The sequence below is a fragment of the Equus caballus genome, chromosome 3, assembly GCF_041296265.1.
Source record: "Equus caballus isolate H_3958 breed thoroughbred chromosome 3, TB-T2T, whole genome shotgun sequence".
Lineage (NCBI taxonomy): Eukaryota > Metazoa > Chordata > Mammalia > Perissodactyla > Equidae > Equus > Equus caballus.
In genome coordinates this window covers 35,751,525-35,772,100 of record NC_091686.1, presented here as the reverse complement: position 1 = coordinate 35,772,100, position 20,576 = coordinate 35,751,525, and the positions used below count along the sequence as shown (strand labels likewise).

The 20,576-nt window shown below is 55.1% G+C and overlaps 1 protein-coding gene across 24 annotated transcripts in view; it reads left to right on the top strand.

Annotated features, from left to right (window-relative positions):
• The window catches only part of ANKRD11 (ankyrin repeat domain containing 11), a 213,756-nt gene extending 193,941 nt beyond the window's left edge, over positions 1-19,815 (top strand). For 20 of the 24 annotated variants that reach the window (XM_023637514.2, XM_023637513.2, XM_023637516.2 and 17 more), the window contains 8 exons: positions 420-562; positions 2,835-2,982; positions 3,461-10,050; positions 13,783-13,881; positions 13,967-14,110; positions 16,443-16,535; positions 16,730-16,864; positions 18,833-19,815. In XM_023637514.2, the coding sequence (XP_023493282.1) occupies positions 420-562; positions 2,835-2,982; positions 3,461-10,050; positions 13,783-13,881; positions 13,967-14,110; positions 16,443-16,535; positions 16,730-16,864; positions 18,833-19,018 (7,538 nt within the window). In that variant the 3' untranslated portion in view covers positions 19,019-19,815. The remainder of the gene's footprint in view (positions 1-419; positions 563-2,834; positions 2,983-3,460; positions 10,051-13,782; positions 13,882-13,966; positions 14,111-16,442; positions 16,536-16,729; positions 16,865-18,832) is intronic. The other 4 variants (XM_023637521.2, XM_023637523.2, XM_023637517.2 and 1 more) reach the window with 3 other exon arrangements.
• The last annotated feature ends 761 nt before the right edge of the window (positions 19,816-20,576 follow it).

Below are 20,576 nucleotides of genomic sequence, written 5' to 3'. Positions count from 1 at the left end.
GCCATGTGCTTCCCAGGGCGTGTTTCCAGACCTATGGCCATGGCCGCGAGCTCTGCTGTCCTACACAGGAGCCTTCTCAGCCTGTCTCTGTTACCCGTGTGCTGACGGATGAGCAGGGCTGAGCTGCCGTCATCACACTGTGCTCACCGGTCCTTGTCCATTGACAGGGTCTTGCTCCAGATTACCCCTGCAGGTTGACAGTCTGTAGGGCTAACAGGCTAGATGTCAGTGAGCAAACGAGGTGTTACAGTAAGGAACATTCGAGGTTTCCCTAGACTAGAGTCCCTCAGTACAAGGGATGCCCACCAGGCTTCTGTCCCCGTCATTAGCGTATCCTTGGAGTGCTGCCTCGAGACAGGAGTGAGCCAGGAGTTGTTCCTGAGGATTAAGTAACATATGTCCTAAGTGTCTGTTTCCAGGCTGGACAGCGCTGCATGAGGCATGTAACCGTGGCTACTATGACGTCGCAAAGCAGCTGCTGGCTGCTGGGGCGGAGGTGAACACCAAGGGCCTGGATGACGACACCCCCCTGCACGATGCTGCCAACAACGGGCACTACAAGGTGGGCACCTCCTTGCAGACCTGGGTGGGCCTGCCATCGGATTTGTGCCTCGCTCTGTAGTTCCTGTCTCTCTGTCCTTGCTGTCCTTCACATTTGCTAGGAAACTCAGAAGGGGGTCTTTGCCCGTACTCCACCCCCCCCACCCCCAACCAGCCCAGCTTTCTCGTTCTGAGTGGGCACCTGGCTGGCCTCTCACATCCCAACAATCAGCACTGCCTGCAGCGTGTAGACAGGCCTGCTCTGGCCGTGCAGGGTGGATTCGTGTTCGTGCCATAGGAAGGAGAGCTCTGGGGGCTGCTGTGGACCCTGTCCTTGTCCCTGTGGTGCTGTCAGACCTGGAAGGCCTGGACTGATGCGATGCTGAGAGGTGTAGCCAGTACCCAGGATGATCGTTGTCACAAGTCCAGGAGCAGTGAGCACCTTAGTGCACATTTTCCCCTGAGAGGACTCATCGCCCCCATCAGGTCTGAAACAGAAGGTGCACATGATGTGTCTCATGCATCTTGTGCTGCCAGAAAGCAGGGTGGTACACAGAGATGATGAGGGCCTTGCTGTGGTCACTACCAGAGCCACGGGACAGTCAAGCATGATGAGGACACACCACAGCCCCTTGTAGCAACCCCGCCCGGTCACTTTTGGCAGATGCAGGGAACCGGCAGCATCGAGACTGAGCAGCACAGTTGGAAAATGACAAGTCGCTGTGGGAGAATGGGGAAAGGCTCTGAATTAACAGGTTTCTGAGATGACAGGAGAAATCTTAACACCAGTGATACATTTGATGTTAGGAATTACAGTGAACTTTCAGGGAAGATAATGGCATTCTGTTTTGTTTCTTAATTTTTAAGGGCTGTTTTAGAGAAATATACTGAAAAGTTTATGAAATGTCTGGCATTTGCTAAAAAATACCTCGGGGAATGGGCCAGATGTGGGTGAAATGAGGCTGGCTGGTGAGCTGGTAGGTGATGGAGCTGGGAGTGAGGGAGTCGCCATTTGAATCTCTGTAGTTTTGTAATTATCATTTTAAAACTTTTAAAAAAATTATGGAAAATGTCAAAGAGGTGGAAACATGGTGAGGGAAGTATAATAATGGCCCCCAAAGACATCCCCATCCTGATCCTGGACTGTGGACATGTGGCCTCCCATGGCCAGGGGACTGTGCGCATGGGAGATGATCTTGGGTTGTCTGGGTGAGCTCATGGCCCTCAGGGGTCCTTACAGCCAGAGACCCTGTCCTGGCTGGGACAAGTTACCAGCAGAGGCAGGAGGGAGGGTGCTCGAACTGTGCTGCCGGCCTTAGAGGAAGGGGCCATGGGCCAAGGAATGTGGTGGCCTCCAGCCACTGGGGTGGCACTCAGCTGGCAGACAACAAGGACATGGGGACCAGAGTCCCACCACTGCAAGGAACCCTGTGTGCAGGGAAAGGAAGGAGCCAATACCTTGGCCTCTGACCTCCAGGATCCTCAGACTAAGGTGGTTGTGTTGGTTCAAGCAGCAGTGGGACACTCGTCCCCAGGAGGCTCTGTCCTGAGTGATGTACTAGATGAGACAGAGCACGTGAAGAATGCGAGTTTGTATTGACCCTTGTGAAAGGTTCTTCCAGTGCTCTAGGCTCAGACTAGACTAAGGTTGAGACTGAATTCGGTATTTGTACTTGAGTTCAGTGAATCAGCTGTCCTGGGTGTGTGACGCACAGGCTGTTAGTTGTAAACAGTTCAACAGGGCTGTTGAAATGTCTCTGTGTTTCTCTTCTTCACGTGACTGTCCTTACCCGTGTAAAATAAAGCAAGGAAGAGGTGATCTTATTTTCTAAAATAAATGAAAATATAAAATAAACCTGCTTGCAGAAGCTTGGTCTTTGTTTTCTCTGTTCTGTAACACCGCCTGCTCCTCCCCTCCCCCCCATAAAAAACTTCCCCCTACATAGCCAGAAACTTCCATGACCACTGGACCGCACTGGATGGCAAGCTTGCCATTGGCAGGAGGGGAGCCTATGTGAGAAAATTCTGGCCAAGTGATTGACTCGTTGTGAGGGAGGACTTCTGGAGCTGGGACTGTTCCGCCTGGAGGGGAGCCTGTGAGGGTCCTTCCTGCAGGAGAGGCACAGGTCCAGAGACTCTGCCAGGCGTGCTGTGCACACAGCTTGCGGCCTCAGCGTGGGCTGTTTTCTGGTTAAGCACAGGCTCTCTGGACGGTCACAGTTTTACACAGGTATAGTAATAGTGCGTCGGTGTTTCTCAGAAAGCTCCCTCATGTGCCTGCTGCTGTTTTGTAGGTGGTAAAGCTGTTGTTACGATATGGAGGAAATCCTCAGCAAAGCAACAGAAAAGGAGAGACACCACTGAAGGTGGCCAACTCCCCGACCATGGTGAACCTCCTGTTAGGGAAGGGCACCTACACGTCCAGCGAAGAGAGCTCCACTGGTCAGTGGCTGAGTGCTGGGTGTGTGTGCAGGGCGGGGGCGGGAGCAGGTTGTGTGACGCTACAGGGGCGGGGCCTCCCTATAGTGCTGTGATGCCAGAGGCAATGTGCGTTTGCGTCTGCAGACCGGCACACAGGGTCTCCTCGCCTCCTCAACACCTGCCACTTACAGGAATTTCTGGACTGCGAGGACCCCACCCCACCTCCAGGGTTCCAGTGTCCAAAAGCCTGCAGGCTTACTACTAAGATGGCAGCCCTGTCTTTGTACAAATCTCTCTTTGATGTCCTTCTGCCCATGGTCGGCCTCAGATTTAGCAAATTAAGTGCAGTGCTTCTTTGGGGAAGCCTCCCTCCCTCCCTGGGGTGGCTGAGCACTCGGGGTTGGGGGGCCTTTCTCCAGGCCACCTCTGCAGACTCCTTTTCCGTGTCTGTGGAGTTGTTCTGCACCTGCCTTGACATCTCTCATTCTGTTTCCAACAGACAGCTCCGAGGAGGAAGATGCCCCATCATTCGCGCCTTCTAGTTCAGTTGATGGCAATAACACAGACTCTGAATTTGAAAAAGGCCTAAAGCACAAGGCTAAGAATCCAGAGCCCCAGAAAACTGTGACCCCTGTCAAGGATGAGTATGAGTTTGATGAGGATGACGAGCAGGACAGAGTCCCTCCAGTGGATGACAAACACTTACTGAAAAAGGATTACAGGAAAGAAACTAAATCAAATAGTTTTATTTCTATACCCAAAATGGAAGTGAAAAGTTACACTAAAAATAACACAATTGCACCAAAGAAAGCTACTCATCGCATCTTGTCAGACACGTCAGACGAAGAGGATCTCAGTGTCACCGTGGGGACAGGAGAGAAGCTGAGACTCTCCGCACACACGATATTGCCCAGTAACAAAACACGGGAGCCTTCGAATTCCAAGCAGCAGAAGGAAAAAAATAAAGTGAAAAAGAAACGAAAGAAAGAAACAAAAGGCAAAGAAGTGCGCTTTGGGAAAAGGAGCGACAAATTCTGCTCATCGGAGTCAGAGAGTGAGTCCTCAGGGAGTGGTGAGGACGATGGGGACTCGGTGGGGAGCCCTGGCTGCCTCAAGGAGTCCCCGCTGGTGCTGAAGGACCCCTCCCTGTTCAGCTCCCTGTCTGCCTCCTCCACCTCGTCTCATGGGAGCTCCACTGCCCAGAAGCAGAACCCCAGCCACACAGACCAGCACGCCAAGCACTGGCGGACAGACAATTGGAAAACCATTTCTTCTCCTGCCTGGTCAGAGGTTAGCTCTTTATCAGACTCCACAAGGACGAGACTGACAAGCGAGTCTGACTGCTCCTCTGAGGGCTCCAGTGTGGAGTCACTGAAGCCAGTGAGGAAGAAACAGGAGCATAGGAAGAGGGGTGCCCTGTCCGAGAAAAAGAACTGCTTTCACTCCAGCGTGGACGGCGCCATTCCCAAGCTGGACAAGGAGGGGAAAGTGGTCAAGAAACACAAAACGAAACATAAACACAAAAACAAGGAGAGAGGACTGTGTTCAGTCAGTCAGGAACTCAAACTGAAAAGCTTCACTTATGAGTATGAGGACTCCAAGCAGAGATCAGATAAGGCTATACTTTTAGACAATGACATTTCTACAGAAAATAAGTTAAAAGTATTGAAGCACGATAGAGACCACTTTAAGAAAGAAGAAAAACTTAGCAAAATGAAGTCAGACGACAAAGAATGGCTCTTTAAAGATGAGATAATCAAGGCCTCCAAAGATGACAAGTCGCTCAGGAGAGTCAGAGACATGAACAAAGACGTGAGCAGGCCTTTCCGAGACGAGAAAGACCGCTCGAATAAAGTGGAAAAGGAGAAGTCAGCGAAGGAAAAGTCTCCCAAAGAGGAAAAACTGAGACTATACAAAGAGGAGAGAAAGAAAAAATCCAAAGACAGGCCTTCAAAATTAGAGAAAAAGAATGATTTTAAAGAGGACAAAATTTCAAAAGAGAAGGAGAAGACTTTCAAAGAAGATAAAGAAAAACTCAAAAAAGAAAAAGTTTATAGGGAAGATTCTGCTTTTGATGACTATTGCAACAAAAGTCAGTTTCTGGAGAATGAAGATACCAAATTCAGCCTTTCTGACGACCAGCAAGACAGGTGGTTTTCTGACTTGTCTGATTCGTCCTTTGATTTCAAAGGGGAAGATAGTTGGGATTCTCCAGTGACAGACTACAGGGACATTAAAAATGACTCCGTGGCAAGGCTGATCTTGGAAACAGTGAAAGAGGACAGCAAGGAGAAGAAGCGGGAGAGCAGAACCCGGGAGAAGCGAGACTACAGCGAAAAGCGGAGCGACAAGGATGCTTTCTTTAGAAAGAAAGACAGGGACTATCTGGATAAAAACTCTGAGAAGAGGAAAGACCAAATTGAAAAGCACAAAAGTATCGCCAGCTATCTTTCAGAAAAAGACAAAAAGAGGAGGGAGTCTGCTGAAGGCGGGCGAGACAGGAAAGACAGGGATCTGAGCGACATCTGCAGGGACAGAAAGGACCCCCTCGAGGGCGCCAAGGAGCGGAAGGACGGCAGAGCCAAGCCCGAGGAGGCGCACAGGGAGGACCTGAAGGAGTACAGCTGTGAGAGCATCTTCAAAGACAGGTCTGACTGTGACTTTGGGAAGAATCTGGAGCCTTGGGAAAGGCACCATTCTGTGAGAGAGAAGGAGAAGAGAGATGGCCTTGAGAAGGAGAAGAGAGAAAAAATAAAACTGGAAAAGTATAGAGACAAGTCCAGTGACAAAGATAAGAACGAAAAATCTCTCCTTGAAAAATGTCAGAAGGAGAAAGAATTTGATAAATGTTTTAAAGAGAAAAAAGATACTAAGGAAAAGCATAAAGATACACATAGCAAAGACAAAGAAAGAAAAGCGTCTTTTGACCAAGTTAAAGAAAAAAAGGAGAAGTGTTTCTCTGGAATTATCTCAGAAGACTTCTCTGAAAAAAAAGATGAAAAAAAGGGTAAAGAGAAAAGCTGGTATATTGCAGATATATTCACAGATGAAAGTGAAGATGAAAAAGATGAGTATCCGGCGAGTGGATTCAAAATTGGAGAGGCCGGTGAAGTGCAGCGGGTGGATGGGCTCCAGGAGAAAGACGACGGGAGGGAGCCGCACCCCTCGGACAGGCACCGGAAGCACTCCGTGGACAGGCAACATTCAGAGAAGCCAAAAGAGAAAGAACCCAAAGAAAAGAGAAGGGACAGAGGAGCCATGGAAGGCGTGAAAGACAAGAAAGAAAAGGCCTTTGACAAGCACAAAGAGAAGAAGGATAAGGAGTCCACAGACAAATACAAGGACAGGAAGGACCGGGCTTCAGTCGACTCCACTCAGGAAAGGAAGAGCAGACAGAAGCCCCCAGAGAAAGCAGAGAAGAAGCCCTGCGCAGAAGACAAGGCCAAGAGCAGGCACCGGGAGAGGCCAGACAAGGAGCATGGCCGAGAGAGGAAGGCGTCCAAAGGCGTCGAGCTGGAGAGGAGCCTGCTGGAGAAGCTGGAGGAGGAAGCGCTCCGGGAGTGCAGGGAGGACTCCAACGACAGGGCCAGCGAGGTGTCCTCCGACAGCTTCACGGACCGGGGACAGGACCCGGGCCTGAGTGCCCTCCTGGACACGTCCGTCACAGAGCCCCCGGAGGAGAAGGTCAAGGAGAGCTGCCCCCAGGAGAAGCTGAAGGAGAAGGAGAGGCACAGGCACTCGTCCTCCTCCTCCAAGAAAAGCCATGATCGAGAGAGAGGCAAGAAGGAAAAGTCCGAGAGGAAAGACAAGGGTGAGGATTATAAGGAGACGGGCAGCAGGAGGGACTCCAGCCAGTGTGAAAAGGAGTTCCTGGATGCCGACGCCTACAGCATTTCTTACAACACGAAAGCCGACATAGAAGATGAATTAGATAAAACCATTGAATTTTTTTCTACCGAAAAGAAAGACAAAAATGATTCTGAAAGAGAACCTTCCAAGAAAGTAGAAAAGGAACTGAAGCCTTATGGATCTGGTACCATCAACATCCTAAAAGAGAAGAAGAGAAGAGAGAAGCACCGGGAGAAGTGGAGAGATGAGAAGGAGAAACACAGGGACAAGCATGGGGATGGCATCCTGAAACATGCCCGGGACGAGCACAAGTCTGCAGCCAAAGACAAGGATAGCCCCCCAGGTTCTCTTAGAGAGAGGCCGAGGGACGAGAGCCTGAGACCCAGTGAGGCCAAGCTAAAGGAGAAGTCCAAGGAGAATCCAGAGAAGGAGAAGGCAGACTCAGTGAAACTCAGCAATGGAAGCGATAAGCTGCCCCCATCCAAAGATGTGGGCAGGAAGGACGTCAGGCCCAGAGAGAAGCTTCTTGGAGACGGTGACCTGATGATGACCAGCTTTGAGAGGATGCTCTCCCAGAAAGACCTGGAGATTGAAGAGCGCCACAAACGGCACAAGGAGAGAATGAAACAGATGGAGAAGATGAGGCACAGGTCTGGAGACCCTAAGCTCAAGGAGAGAGTGAAGTCAGCCGAAGACATGCGGAAGAAGAGTCTGGATGTCCCTCCAAAGAAGCCGCTGGGGCTGGACCCTGCCCTTAAAGACAAGAAGCTCAAGGAGGCGGCTCCTCCTCCTCCAGCCGCTGAGAATAAGCCCCACCTGGGACCAGCTGTGGACGCCAGAGACTGGTTGGCGGGACCTCATATGAAAGAGGTGTTGCCTGCTTCTCCCAGGCCTGATCAGAACCGGCCCACCGGGGTCCCCACCCCTGCGTCAGTAGTGTCCTGCCCCAGCTACGAGGAGGCGATGCACACCCCCAGGACCCCGTCCTGCAGCACTGACGACTACCCCGACCTCGGGTTCGACTGCACAGACCCCCCACCCATCTCTAGCACGTCTGCCAGCGCCTGCTCCCCCTCCTTCTTTGACAGGTTCTCTGGGGCGGCGAGTGGGATTTCAGAAACCCCTAGCCAGACACCCACGAGGCCTGTGTGCACAAACCTTTATCGTTCAGTCTCCGTTGATATCAGGAGGACCCCTGAAGCAGAATTCAGTGTTGGGGACAAGCTGTTCAGACAGCAGAGTGTCCCTACTGCGTCTAGTTTCGACTCGCCAGGGCAGCTCTTGGAGGACAAGGCCCCTGTTGCTCCAGGTCCCGCCGAAAAGTTTGCTTGCTTGTCTCCGGGGTATTACTCCCCGGACTATGGCATCCCCTCCCCCAAAGCAGACGGTCTGCACTGCCCGCCTGCAGCTGTGGTCAATGTCACTCCCTCCCCAGAGGGTGCCTTCTCTGGTTTACAAGCAAAGTCCCCCCCTTCACACCGAGATGAGCTTTTGGCTCCATCCATGGAGGGAGCCCTTCCCCCTGACTTGGGCATTCCCCTGGAGGCCACGGAGGACCAGCAGGCCACTGCTGCCATCATCCCCCCCGAGCCCAGCTACTTGGAGCCCCTGGACGAGGGCCCCTTCAGCACGGTCATCACAGAGGAGCCAGTTGAGTGGGCGCACCCTGCTGCCTCAGAGCAAGGTCTCTCTTCCAGCCTAATTGGGACTGCCCCCGAAAACCCTGTCAGCTGGCCCGTGGGGTCAGACCTTCTGCTAAAGTCTCCACAGAGATTCTCAGAGTCCCCAAAACATTTCTGTCCAGCTGCGTCCCTCCACCCTGCTGCCCCAGGGCCCTTCGGTGCCACAGAGCCCCCTTACCCAGGGTCCCCTGCCTCATACCCTCTGTCAGGCACTGAGCCTGGACTCGAGGAGGTCAGAGACACTGCGGTGGAAGCAATCCCGGCTGCTGTCTCCCCTTCAGAAGAACCCACCCCTTTCACCCCTCCCTCCAGGCTGGAGTCCTTCTTCAGTAGCTGCAAGTCGCTTCCGGAAGCACCCCCCGAAGGGCCCCCTGAGCCTGCGTGTGTGACCACCGTGGCTCAGGTGGAGGCTCTGGGGCCCCTGGAAAATAACTTCCTGGAAAATGGTCACAACCTGCCTGTCCTCGGCCAGGTGGAGCCAGTGCCCTGGTCTGACCCCTTTACCACCCCTGTGGACGACTTAGACCTGGGACCCTTCTCACTGCCAGAGCTTCCCCTTCAAACTAAGGACGTTTCCGACGTCGAAACAGAACCTGTAGAAGACAGTCCTCTCATTCCTCCAGAAAATACCCCTGCAGGGGCCCCCATGGTCCTGAATGGTGGGGATGTCGCTGCATCAGCTGCTGAGGAGCAACTCGTGCTGCCCCCTGACCAGCCGGTCACCCGGCTCCCTGCCGAGCCTGAGCCCCTGGAGGAGCCGAAGCCCGCCATGATGCTGAATGCCACGGCAGAAGCAGGGGCTGTGTCAGAGGCGAGGGCTCCTGAGGACTCCAACTCCAGCTTGGGGCCTGTGCCAGCCCTCCCGGAGCAGCTTCCACCAGGGGGTGGTGACGAGGAGGCCGAGTGCCAAGACCCCTCGGCTGTATCCCACGGTGCACCTGACCCTCCTGTGGACTGCTTGGCAGAGGCGGACGGGGCTGGCCCCCATGACACTGCTGGGCTTGAGGGGCCTCCGAGCAGTGTCCTGCCCGAAGCTACAGAACCAGAACCCAAACCCACAGCCGAAGCCCCAAAGGCCCCCAAAGTGGAGGAGATCCCCCAGCGCATGACCAGGAACCGGGCTCAGATGCTGGCCAATCAGAACAAGCAGAGCTCGCCCCCTTCTGAGAAGGAGCCTGCCCCGGCGCCCAGAGCGAAGGGCCGCGGCTCCGAGGAGGAGGACCCGCAGGCCCAGCACCCGCGCAAACGCCGCTTCCAGCGCTCCAGCCAGCAGCTGCAGCAGCACATGAACACGTCCACACAGCAGACGCGGGAAGTGATCCAGCAGACGCTGGCTGCCATCGTGGATGCCATCAAGCTGGACGACATCGAGCCCTACCACAGTGACAGGTCCAACCCGTACTTTGAATACTTGCAAATCAGGAAGAAGATTGAAGAGAAGCGGAAGATCCTCTGCTACATCAGCCCGCAGGCACCCCAGTGCTACGCCGAGTATGTCACCTACACGGGCTCCTACCTTCTGGACGGCAAGCCACTCAGCAAGCTGCACATCCCCGTGGTGAGTGCCAGGGGCCGGCCTGAGGGTGTGTCCAGGTGACGGGTCAGGACCCTGTTTACTGTGTGTCTGAATGCGAACGTCAAGCTTGAGGATGCCAGAGCTTAGGACAGGTGTGGCGCCATCCTGGGGACCAGGCTTCAACACGAGGTCCACGTCAACACAGCAGCTCTGGGTCAGGACACCTGCTTCCTTTCCTGTTTGTCATTCACCACTTGTCCCATGTCAGCTCCCGATCCAGTGCCCTACAGGGTCACTGCCTGCCCAGCCCTCAGGACTACCCCAGCACCCTCCTAACTGTCACCCAGCTCCCTGTCTGCTGCGCCCTGTGGACCTCCAGCTAGAGCCATCCAGTGCTGCTGGGTCCCTGGTCTCCCAACCTCCTTCCCTGGGACTGGGGCTGACCAAGGCCCGCACCCTGTGTTGGGCACCCCTGCACACAGTCCCCCTTTCTGCAGCTCAGTCTCTCCTGTCAGCTCCCTTCAACAGCCCGAGGCCTCCACGGGACATCCAGCCTGGCTGCAAGCCCGACCCCTCCCTTGAGCTCTCCACGCCTCTGTCCTGGTTCCCAGCGGCCCCGGCGCCTTTGCCACCTCCTTGAAGCTCTCCTTTCATCAGGCTTCCAGCTTCCCCGCCTAGCAGGCCTGTTCTCAGCCAGCACCCCAGCCCACCTCTCTTTTCATCCTCATGTCCAAATGTCACCAAAAGGGGACATGTCCAAATCCCACCATGCACACCACCCTCCGCCCCATCCTCTCATGCCAATGTCTGGGCTGTCAGCAAACCCTGATGAACAGGACTCTGTGGGCAACAGGCCTCTCACATCGCTGCTTCCCCTGCTCCACCCTCCCCTGGGTTGGCTCTTGCTTCCTCCTTGCCCATGGGGGTCTGTTCTTAGCACAGCAGGCACAGGGATTCTTGTGGAGTAGAGCCAGGGTGCCCCCGCCACGCCCCCCTGCCCCCGTCCCCGCCCCCATTCCCTGGGCTCCGAGGACCCAGGCTCATGGTGCTCTCCACGTGTTGCTGATTTACACCGTGTGCCCCTTGAGGTGCTTTGTGCTCTTGACCCTGCCACCCCCTTGAAGAAAAGCCAGGACTTCTTTTTGCTTTATCCATTCAGCCTAGGGTGGGCCTCAGTCATGGCGATCAAGTGAATGCTGGTCCCCTGGGAGGCCTGGGCACGCAGCCCACACAGCCAGTCTCGAGGGAACTTCGTCCTGAAGGAGAGTCTCATGGGATATGTGTGCTGCTGCCAGACGTCAGTGTTCTGAGAGTCGCACCCATGCTGGCTTCACCAGGCAGAACACTCACTTCCTGGGACTGACAGCCAGCGTCTTCTGAATGAAGACTAGTGGCCTTGAGCACCAGGTGCAAAGGGTGAGGGCCAGGGGCACCACTGCCTGGACCACCACCCTCGCTGCCCAGCCCAGCCTACGTTTTGTCCCCTGAGCACGGCTAGCTTTGAACCCAGAAGAATGTCACCAGCGTCACTCTCCCTTCTCCTGGTCCCCTCGCCCGAGAAGCCCGGGGAGGCCACCCTGCACTCCTCTGGCCTGGGAGCCTTCAGCTGCCTGGCTCATCTGGGTCACCAGATTCAAAAAACCTGGCCTGAGCTTTCTGTTCAGTGAGACTTCCCTGTTTGTTTAAATTTTAGTTATTGAAACAAAAGAGTGCCGTGAGCACCCTAGAAAGTTTAGAAATTCTGGAGAAAGGAAACCAATAGAGGTCACTCCTCCTACCCCAGAGTTCACCCCGTCAGTGGTCCCTGCATCTCCTGCTCTCTTCTCTTCTGCTGGGACTTAGGCCTTTCTGGAAGAAAGCTCCATTTTACTTCCCAGTGCCACATAATTTGAGCAGCCAGGCTGTCAGGGCAGGGCAGGTGGAGGGCAGCTGTTCCTGTTTTTCACCAGGCCAGAGGCCTGGGGCAAAACAACCCAGAGCAAGAAACACTCATGCCTAGACACGCCCCTTTCATTGCACTTGCATCACCTCCAGGCCACCCAGGTGGAGTCAGACGAGGAAGGTGCAGGGGACCCCATGGGGCTGGGTGCATCGAGGCAGAAGACGGTGCAGGGGAAAGGGTGTGTGACTGGGGAGCTAGCGAGATGTTTTAATTTCTCATTTTGAGCTGATTTTAGACTGACGGAAAAGTTGAAAGCACAAAGCGTGTTTGTGGCTCCTTGCTTGGCCTCCTGGATGTGGCAGGTCACCCGCCTCGTCCTCCAAGACCTGACACTCAAGCGTGTGGATGAGGTAGTTGGTCTGACGTCCACAACTGGACTGAGGTTACATGTTTTTGGCGAGAACCCACAGATGTGACGTGAGGCCTCGGTGCCTTGAGTCGCGTCCCCAGTGTCATCAGTCCTGTAGTGTTGGCCCAGGTCCCCTGACGGCTCCCCTGTGCAGTCCTGTCTTTCCCTTTGTGGTTGGAACATATTTTGGGGAAGATACTTTGGGACTCCATCAGTTCTGTTTTCCTCGAGCGTCTGCCGCCTAGTTTCAGTTTCTGCAGGGGATCTCATCTGCAGGTTACTCTGTGGTCGGGCCTAATGCCGATTCTCCGTTTCTCTCTCCTCCGTCTGGTGATTGGAGTTCTCCTAGAGGCTGTGGGTTCTGATCCAACGTGAGTTACCATCATTGATTTTGTGTGCACATTGTTCCAGCCGTGGCTGTAGGAGCTCCTTCAAGTTGCCCCATCTTTTTTGAGCACACTCTCACTTTCTGGCCCCACGAGATGGTCCAGCTCTTCTTGTGCTTTTCCTGCCTCAGCCCTGTCATCAATCGTGTGGTCTCTTCTGGTGGGAATGGTGTTGAGAAACGAAGTCCTGGGCACAGGGTGTGCTCACTGTCCTGGGTGACATAGCGCCCAGCCCTCGGCGGACAGAACCAGGGCCTACGTGTGCTGCTCCGCATCCCTCCAGCTGGGTCTGCTGCAGAAACCCTGACTCCATCATGTGTTGCACCTTCTTTCTGCACGAGAGAGACCCAGTGCTGCTTCTCTGCAGTGTGGGCACTGACCTGCTCACTCTGGCGCACGTGTTCTGGGTCAGAAGTGCTGGCCCCCCATGAGGAGCGCCTTCATGCTTAGAGGACGGCGTTTGCGCTGGTTCTTCGGGTCTCCGCCCACTGTGTCTTTCCCCAGTGACTTAGGGAGCTCTCTCTTCCCCTGGCTGATGCCCTATTGAGAGAGTCGTGCTCACTGGTCGCATTTGTGTTCCCTCTTGGCACCCACGTCCCCGTTGCTTTAATGGATTATTTGGGGGTATGTGAAACCTCACTGTAGATGAAGGAAGCTCAGTGCTCGCCCTCTCCTCTCCCAGCGCCCTCTCTTGTTCATGCCTTGTCTGTCATGTTTCTTCCACACAGGCAGCCCTGTGTACATATTCTTTGTCTCCTCTTCTTTCTTGCAAGAAGGGCAGCAGTGTAGACACACTCTGCACCTTGCTTTTCCCTTCACACGATCTCTGGAACTCACTCGCCTCGTTCTTTTTTACCACTGCGTAGTCCTCCTCTTGGGCGGAGCGGGGTGGGGGGTGTGCCTTAGTTGCTTCACTTGCTCCCTATCTTCAAGCATCTAGTTGTTTCCAGGGAGGGCCTGGTGCATCCATGTTTTGGTGTGACCAGAGGTATGTCTTCAGGGCAGACGCCTACAAGCGGCATTGCTGGGTCCCTTGGGCTCTTGGTGCAGGTTCGTGGTCCCCACTAATCCCTCCCTCTCACCCTCTCCAACTGCAGATTGCACCCCCTCCCTCGCTGGCGGAGCCCCTGAAGGAGCTGTTCAAGCAGCAAGAGGCCGTGAGGGGGAAGCTGCGTCTCCAGCACAGCATCGAGCGGGTAAGAGGAGACCGGGTGTGAGGGGCCTGGGCCCAGGGGCCTCTGGCCCTTGTTAGTCTTGGCTCATCCAGCTCCTCTCCTCCAGGAAAAGCTGATCGTCTCCTGTGAGCAAGAGATCCTGCGGGTTCACTGCCGGGCAGCAAGGACCATTGCGAACCAGGCGGTGCCGTTCAGCGCCTGCACCATGCTGCTGGACTCTGAGGTCTACAACATGCCACTGGAGAGCCAGGTCGGTGTCGCCCAGGCTGGGCGCGCACTCCTGTTTCCCAGGAAGAGCTGGGCCTTCCAGGCTGTGGCTGCACCACAGGCAGCGAGCGGGAGGCGCCCACAGACCCCAGCCTGGTTACGTGGGCATGCCGCAGGGGCCAGATTCGCTAGTCCGCCTCAGAGATGGGGAAAGCAGGGTGACGGGGCAACAGTGCACTCAGTGCTGGTGTTATAAGATGCCACCTGGATCTGCAAGTCCCCATTCCAGGGTCTACCATGTGCAGGCGCCCAGGTCACAGGGCTGGGCCTCAGTAAGTTTCAGTCACTTTGAGTTATTTAGATTTTCCTCCAAAACATAGACATGATTAGGATGGGTGGGTCCCAGCCCCGTCTGTTGCTGTGAGCAGCGAAGGCTCCATAGGAGGGATCATGCTGGGGACACTGGTGGCCTTGCGCCAGCCTGGTGACAGGGGCAGCAAGGCAGAGCAGCCAAGGGCCAAGAGGTGTAGGAGCCTGGGCTGCTCAGCAGAGCAGTGCTCCCCCTCACTGGTCCTACGCCCCGGGCGCTGTTACTGCAGAATGGACCCATTAGGCTGGGCTGGGCCGGGCTGGGCAGCAGGGGCCAGAGCACTGCCGTCCATGCAAACACTGGCTCGCCTCGACCGCCCTCCAGAGTGGCCTGGCCTTGTCCACTCCTGTGGCCATCCCGCCACCTCAGGGTTAGATTTGTCCCACATGGTCAAACCCTGTGCTTCCCCTGCCCGATGGGGCCTGTCAGTAAACGTGTGGGCACCCCCACCCCATAGTCTCCCCACCTCTCTGCCCGCTGTGGTGCAGGACTGCTCCCATACTTGAAGGGGCCACTCCCAGCCTCAGGAGTTTCCAGCTGCCTCCTGACCTATCTCATATGTGTCCCCTGTCCTCCATCCTGAGCCTGCTGCTGCCCGCTGCACTCAGGCCTGGCCGCCTGAGGCTGTCTGCCTGGGCTTGACTCCCGGGATTCTCTTCCCCACAACCACTAAGACCTTTTGACAGCAGCTGAGATGCATCAGTCTGGGCTTGCCTGAACACTGTTGTTCCCTCGGGCCTGTCCTGCTGCCCCTTCACTGTTCAGGCCTTGGTGCCAAGTGCCCCTCCTGACAGATGTTCCTCATGGCCCCCTGGCCAGCGTGAGCCCCTGCTGCAGCCCAGGCTCCTGGGGGATCGCATGGACCCCTGGGGTTGCAAGCCTCATTCCCAGGCTGGCTGTGTGGCCACACAGTGGTTCAGTGGTTTTTAGTTAAAAACTTTTTTATTAGTGCATTAAAGATTTTCCCACTCACTTACATACAGTCTTCAAGGATATCTCTTAAAAACTCTCCTCATTTGATGTACTATGCATAATGACAAGTTTTTTCTAAAGCAACATTTGGTGACAAGCCATAAAACGAGGTTTGGTTGGGAACTGAATAATTACTTCAGGAATTGGGTGTCTGGAAGTTTCACTTTTTGTATTTAAATGAAAAAAGAAAAGGAATCTGCTAATCTTTAAGGGATTTCCTGGGTTGCTTCTGAATGTGACAGAGGAGGTCTCGGGCTCCAGCTCTTCCCTCAGATGTGGTTGGTGTGGGGCCTTTGCTCAGCCTCGGTGCAGTCGTGTGTGGCTGTGGCGAGAGACTGCTGTGTTAACCTTGTCAGCGTGACGGTCGCCCTCACCCGGGGGAGACCCTGCAAACCCAGACAGCAGGAGACTGCAAGAGCCACCTGCTTGCCTGTCTCCTCCATCCCCGTTGGTAAACCACAGCCCATCACGCACACAAATGCTGCTGTTCGTGAGGACGGTGATGGCAAGTTAGCACTCCCTGTAGAGTGAAACCAAAGGCTGGCCCTCGGCCACCTCAGGCCTCTCAGACGTCCTTTTCAAAGAAAAAAATTACCTCGTTTTTACAAACAGAAGGAATTGAAGCATGCCATTGCCAGCTTTACCGTGTGCCTCCATGTGGCCTGCAAAGGAAGCCGAGGCTGGAGTCTGAGGGGCCCCGTCTGTCTCCTCCCAGAACGCATATCTCCTCCATGGGGGTCATAACAGACATGTAGGACGCCCTCCTGGGGGCTCCTGAGTCACCCCCAGGCAGCTCCACCACAGACATCGTGGGAACAGTGTGTCTGGGACGGCCCCATGGCCGCCTCAGGCGTGTTATGAAAGCGGTTTGGGGCAGGGATGGTCCTGCCGCTGGGTCCCGGGGCACGTGGACAGTGCATGGACTTGGGATAAGGCTGCAGCTCCAGCTCTTCACGCAGCACATGGCAGGTGGGCCTCCGCCGTGCCCTCCTCGCTCTTCCCTGGCCAACGTCCACATCTCTTTCCCCACCAGGGAGACGAGAACAAGTCAGTGCGGGATCGGTTCAACGCCCGCCAGTTCATCTCCTGGCTCCAGGACGTGGATGACAAGTATGACCGCATGAAGGTGAGTGCTCCTTGCTCCCTGAGCTGCCACTGGGCTGGGAGCCCCCAGGAGTCTTCTGGGGTGGGGGGAGGCTGCTGCCGGGCCGGGTTTGGAGGTGAGTTTGAGACGCTCTCTGAACGCAGCTAACACTCTCTGGGAGCCAAGGTCTCCCCACCCCCATGTTGCCTCCTTAGAGTGTCTTCCCTCCTGTCCAGGTGTGCGGGGAGCAGTTCCTGTCACCAGCTGGCGGTCAGACCTCTGTGGGACCCCACCTTGAGCCCTCCTCAAAGGTCACAGCACACACCCATCACCACTGCTCTGGACGTGCTGACCAGTGCAGCAGGCAGAGGGTGGGTGGGAGATACAGAGATTAGCAAGTAAGATGCAAGTCCTCACCAGCAGTTGCTAGGGTTGCACATCGGGTCACCCAGGAGAGCCAAGTGAAAACTCACCACCAAGCACGTGCCAGTTACAGGATCTCACATGCACGTTAGCACCCCCCGGAAGCTCCACGAGGCAGGCCATGTGGGCCGTGCCTGCTGCTCCTCCCCCTGGGAGCCAGAGAACCAATGGGGTGAGCCCAGGCTCCCCACGCCACCCCTGTTCTTGGAGAGTAAGACGGTGTTTCCAGCCACACCCATGTCCCTTAGACCTCAGTGACCCATGAACATGGCCCCGCAGCCATGCACACAGGGAGGTGTTGGCACTGAAAGCCCAGAGAGGGACCGCCGAGCCCCCGTGTCACCTTGTGGGTATGTGTCTGACAGACCCCGAGGCGCTGGTGTAGTCACATCTCACTCTCCGCCCACCAGCCAGGCTTGAAGGAGCCACAGGAAGACTTTCCTATAAAAAGAGAAGTGATATTTGATGACATTAAAAGTAGACTCTGAACATTAAAAATGCCACATACATCTAATTTCTTTAATGTGCTAAGAACTTACAAACTAATAAGAAAAAGGTGGATAGAAAAAGAAACTAGTGAAGTGTATAGAGTCAGTGCAGGAAGATGAAATGGCCACACCTTCACGAAAAGATGTTTCATGTGACCACTCATTTCAGAACCTGAGGTCACGAGATCCTATGTAGGAGACAGACTGCTGGCCCATGCCTGCAGTCCTGGGGCCCGCGCCACTGGTGGCCTGTAGGTAAATGGACAGTAGCTGTCACATTCCACAGCGTTCTGGCTGCCTCACTGTGGTCATTCAGAACTCAGGGGTCTGCACAATGTTCACTGGAACAGTCCCGTCAAATGGAAAACCAGAAGCCCATCAGTGATGCAGTGTGCATGGTGCTGGGGAGCGCGCCAAGGCCGAAAGGCTGTAGGGCATCGTCCCTGCGGGCACACGCAGCCCGCGAGCAAGTGCTGGCCTGAGTCTCACCGAGGACCCGAGTCCTTCCTGAGGCTGCACACTCCAGCACAGGCGTGCCTGCCACAGCCCACGGTGGCTGTTTGCAGAGACTGGAGAGGGAGGAGGACTGGCATTCTCCGCGCTTCCTAAAGCAAGTTAGAGACTGATAGCCACCCCGGGTCCTGTGTGCACATCTAAGGGAAGATAAGGATTTTCCGGCCCCATCACATACCGCCAGACTTTGTTGGCACGACCGTGTTCACACGTCCGAGGCCCCGCCACGTTCAGAACTCCCCTATTCCCCAAGGTGCGTCCCACCCAGACCCGCATGCTCATCTGGTCAGGTCCTATTGCAAGAATCTGATTAGAGTCATTATTCAGTTTTCAACTTTCTACCTGCTTTATATAAAAGACTTAAATAGTCTTAACTGTTCACTATTATTTAGTGCCTATTAACAGTATACCCACGAATATTAAACACTTTAATACTAAACCCCAGATAACACTTTAAAAATTAAAAGGCATAATTTCCACTATAAATGCAAATGAAACCAACATCACCAGCCATAAATAAGATAACTGTAAAACAAAAATGGAAAAGCAGAGTGGTTACAAATTCCAATTAAATGTTGTGGCGAAGTGCACAGGGTGGGGGCACAGGGCAGGGACAGACCCCCGTGTGGTCAGCACCACCGCTGAGCAGGACCACCCCTGAGGGAGGATAGACCCAAATGTGAAGAGGCCAGGGGCAGTCAGGTGCCTGCAGGATGGCCCTGGGGACCATGCAGAGGCGCAGGCCACCACAGCCATAGCTCAACCTGGGTCCCGACCCCAGTTCTCTCAGTGGGGGTTTCGGCAGGGAGAGCAGGCAGTGGGGGCCCAGTGCTCCTGCTCAGGCAGCCGGGGGGCGGCTGGGAGGCGGCCAGGGTCTTGCCTCCGCTCTCCTCACCTGCTGTGTCCCCTGTGCAGACATGTCTCCTGATGCGGCAGCAGCACGAGGCTGCGGCCCTCAACGCTGTGCAGAGGATGGAGTGGCAGCTGAAGGTCCAGGAGCTGGACCCTGCAGGGCACAAGTCCCTGTGCGTGAACGAGGTGCCCTCCTTCTACGTGCCCATGGTCGACGTCAACGACGACTTCGTGCTTCTGCCAGCCTGACGCACCATGGGATGGCCGCACAGAACACAGGCGCGGGCCACACATCTGCCCGGTGCTGCTGCCACGTCCGAGCAGCAGGAGACCTTGTCCCTCAGGTGGGGACACCCAGGGAGAAACCCCGCACTTTGCCCCCTGGAGCGTGGCCCTTTTACACCAGCCGCTGCAGTAGGACAAGGAGACTGGGTGGGGCATAGACATGGTGGCCTTGGGGTCTGTTTTCCAGCCAGCTGCACAGGCATTTCAGGAGCTGCAGAACGGAGTGCGTTTTTTAAAATTTCTTGTTCCATTCTGATCAACTAAAGGAAATAAAATTAAGGTTTCCACCCCTCAGAAACAGTGACTCTGGGTCGGAGGGCAAGGGGAGTGCCGTCCTGGCCACTGCCCTGTTGCCACGGAGCCGCCAATGGCCGCAGGCCTCCAACTGGGCCTGGGACGCTGTGCCGAGCGACGCCCGGCTGCGCCGCCCACCCGCCTGTCACAGGACACAGAGCCAGGACTCTCCGGTTGTGTTTTTAATGGAGTCAAATCCACGTGGTTTGTATATTTTTTCCTTTAATCTTGGGCATTTTGTTTCTCTTTCTGAGAACATAACTTGAAACACTACAGAGCCAATAATCATATAAAAAGTGTTCCCGTAAACGCTGTACAGTTTTATACACATTCACAATGTACTTTTGCTGCCTTCTAGATAATTTATTTTGCAACACATTACTGCACAGTTGTAAATAACTTATGTACTGTAACATCACTTCAGTTATGTGTAAAGAAATAAATAAATTAATTAAATGCTCTTTGTACATGACAGTCCCCTCCGTGGGAGGGGCCGACATGCAGGACTGTGACACGAGGGGTCGCGCCACTGAAAACTCCAATGTCCTCAACTTTTTTCCTCCCTAATTATTAGCTTTTAATTTTGGAACAAATTATACTTTCCTGCCCTTCCTGGGCCCTAAGGGGCCGTGCCCCTCTGCCTGAGGAGCTGCTCAGCTCAAGTCAGGAGGTGCTGGCTGGGGAGGTGAGGCCTGGGGGTGATCCCTGTGTTCTCCACATCCCTCCCCGCAGGTGGACACCACGGGGCAGAGCTAGCAGCTCCTGCAAAATGCTAGGGTGTGGGGACGTGACAAGGACCAGCCCCAGGAAAGTCACTTCTCTCTAGGGCAGCAGGTCCCTGGGGCCATGCGGCCCCCCAGAGACCACCGTCCAGGCCCAGTCAGCTCTCGCTCCCTGGCTCTCTGCCTGCTCCCAGGTGACTGGCTCAGGAAGGCTGGGCTCCCTGTGTTGAGAGAGCGAGCCGCCACCCTGAGCTTCCACTTGGGGCAGGAGGGGCTGAGAGTCTGCATTGCCATCAGGTTCCCCAGTGAGGCTGCAGCGGGTGCAGGGCTCCCACTTTGAGAGCCCTTGTGCTAGCTGAAAACCAGCTTGGAGGACAAGAATTGGGGGTTTGAGCCCAGCACATCCCAGCAGGGGTTGGGCCTTGCACTAAGCGAATGGGGCTGTCGCACCCTGTGCTCCTCTCTGGGGCAGGCACACTGCGGGGACAAGTCAAGAGCCAGCGTGG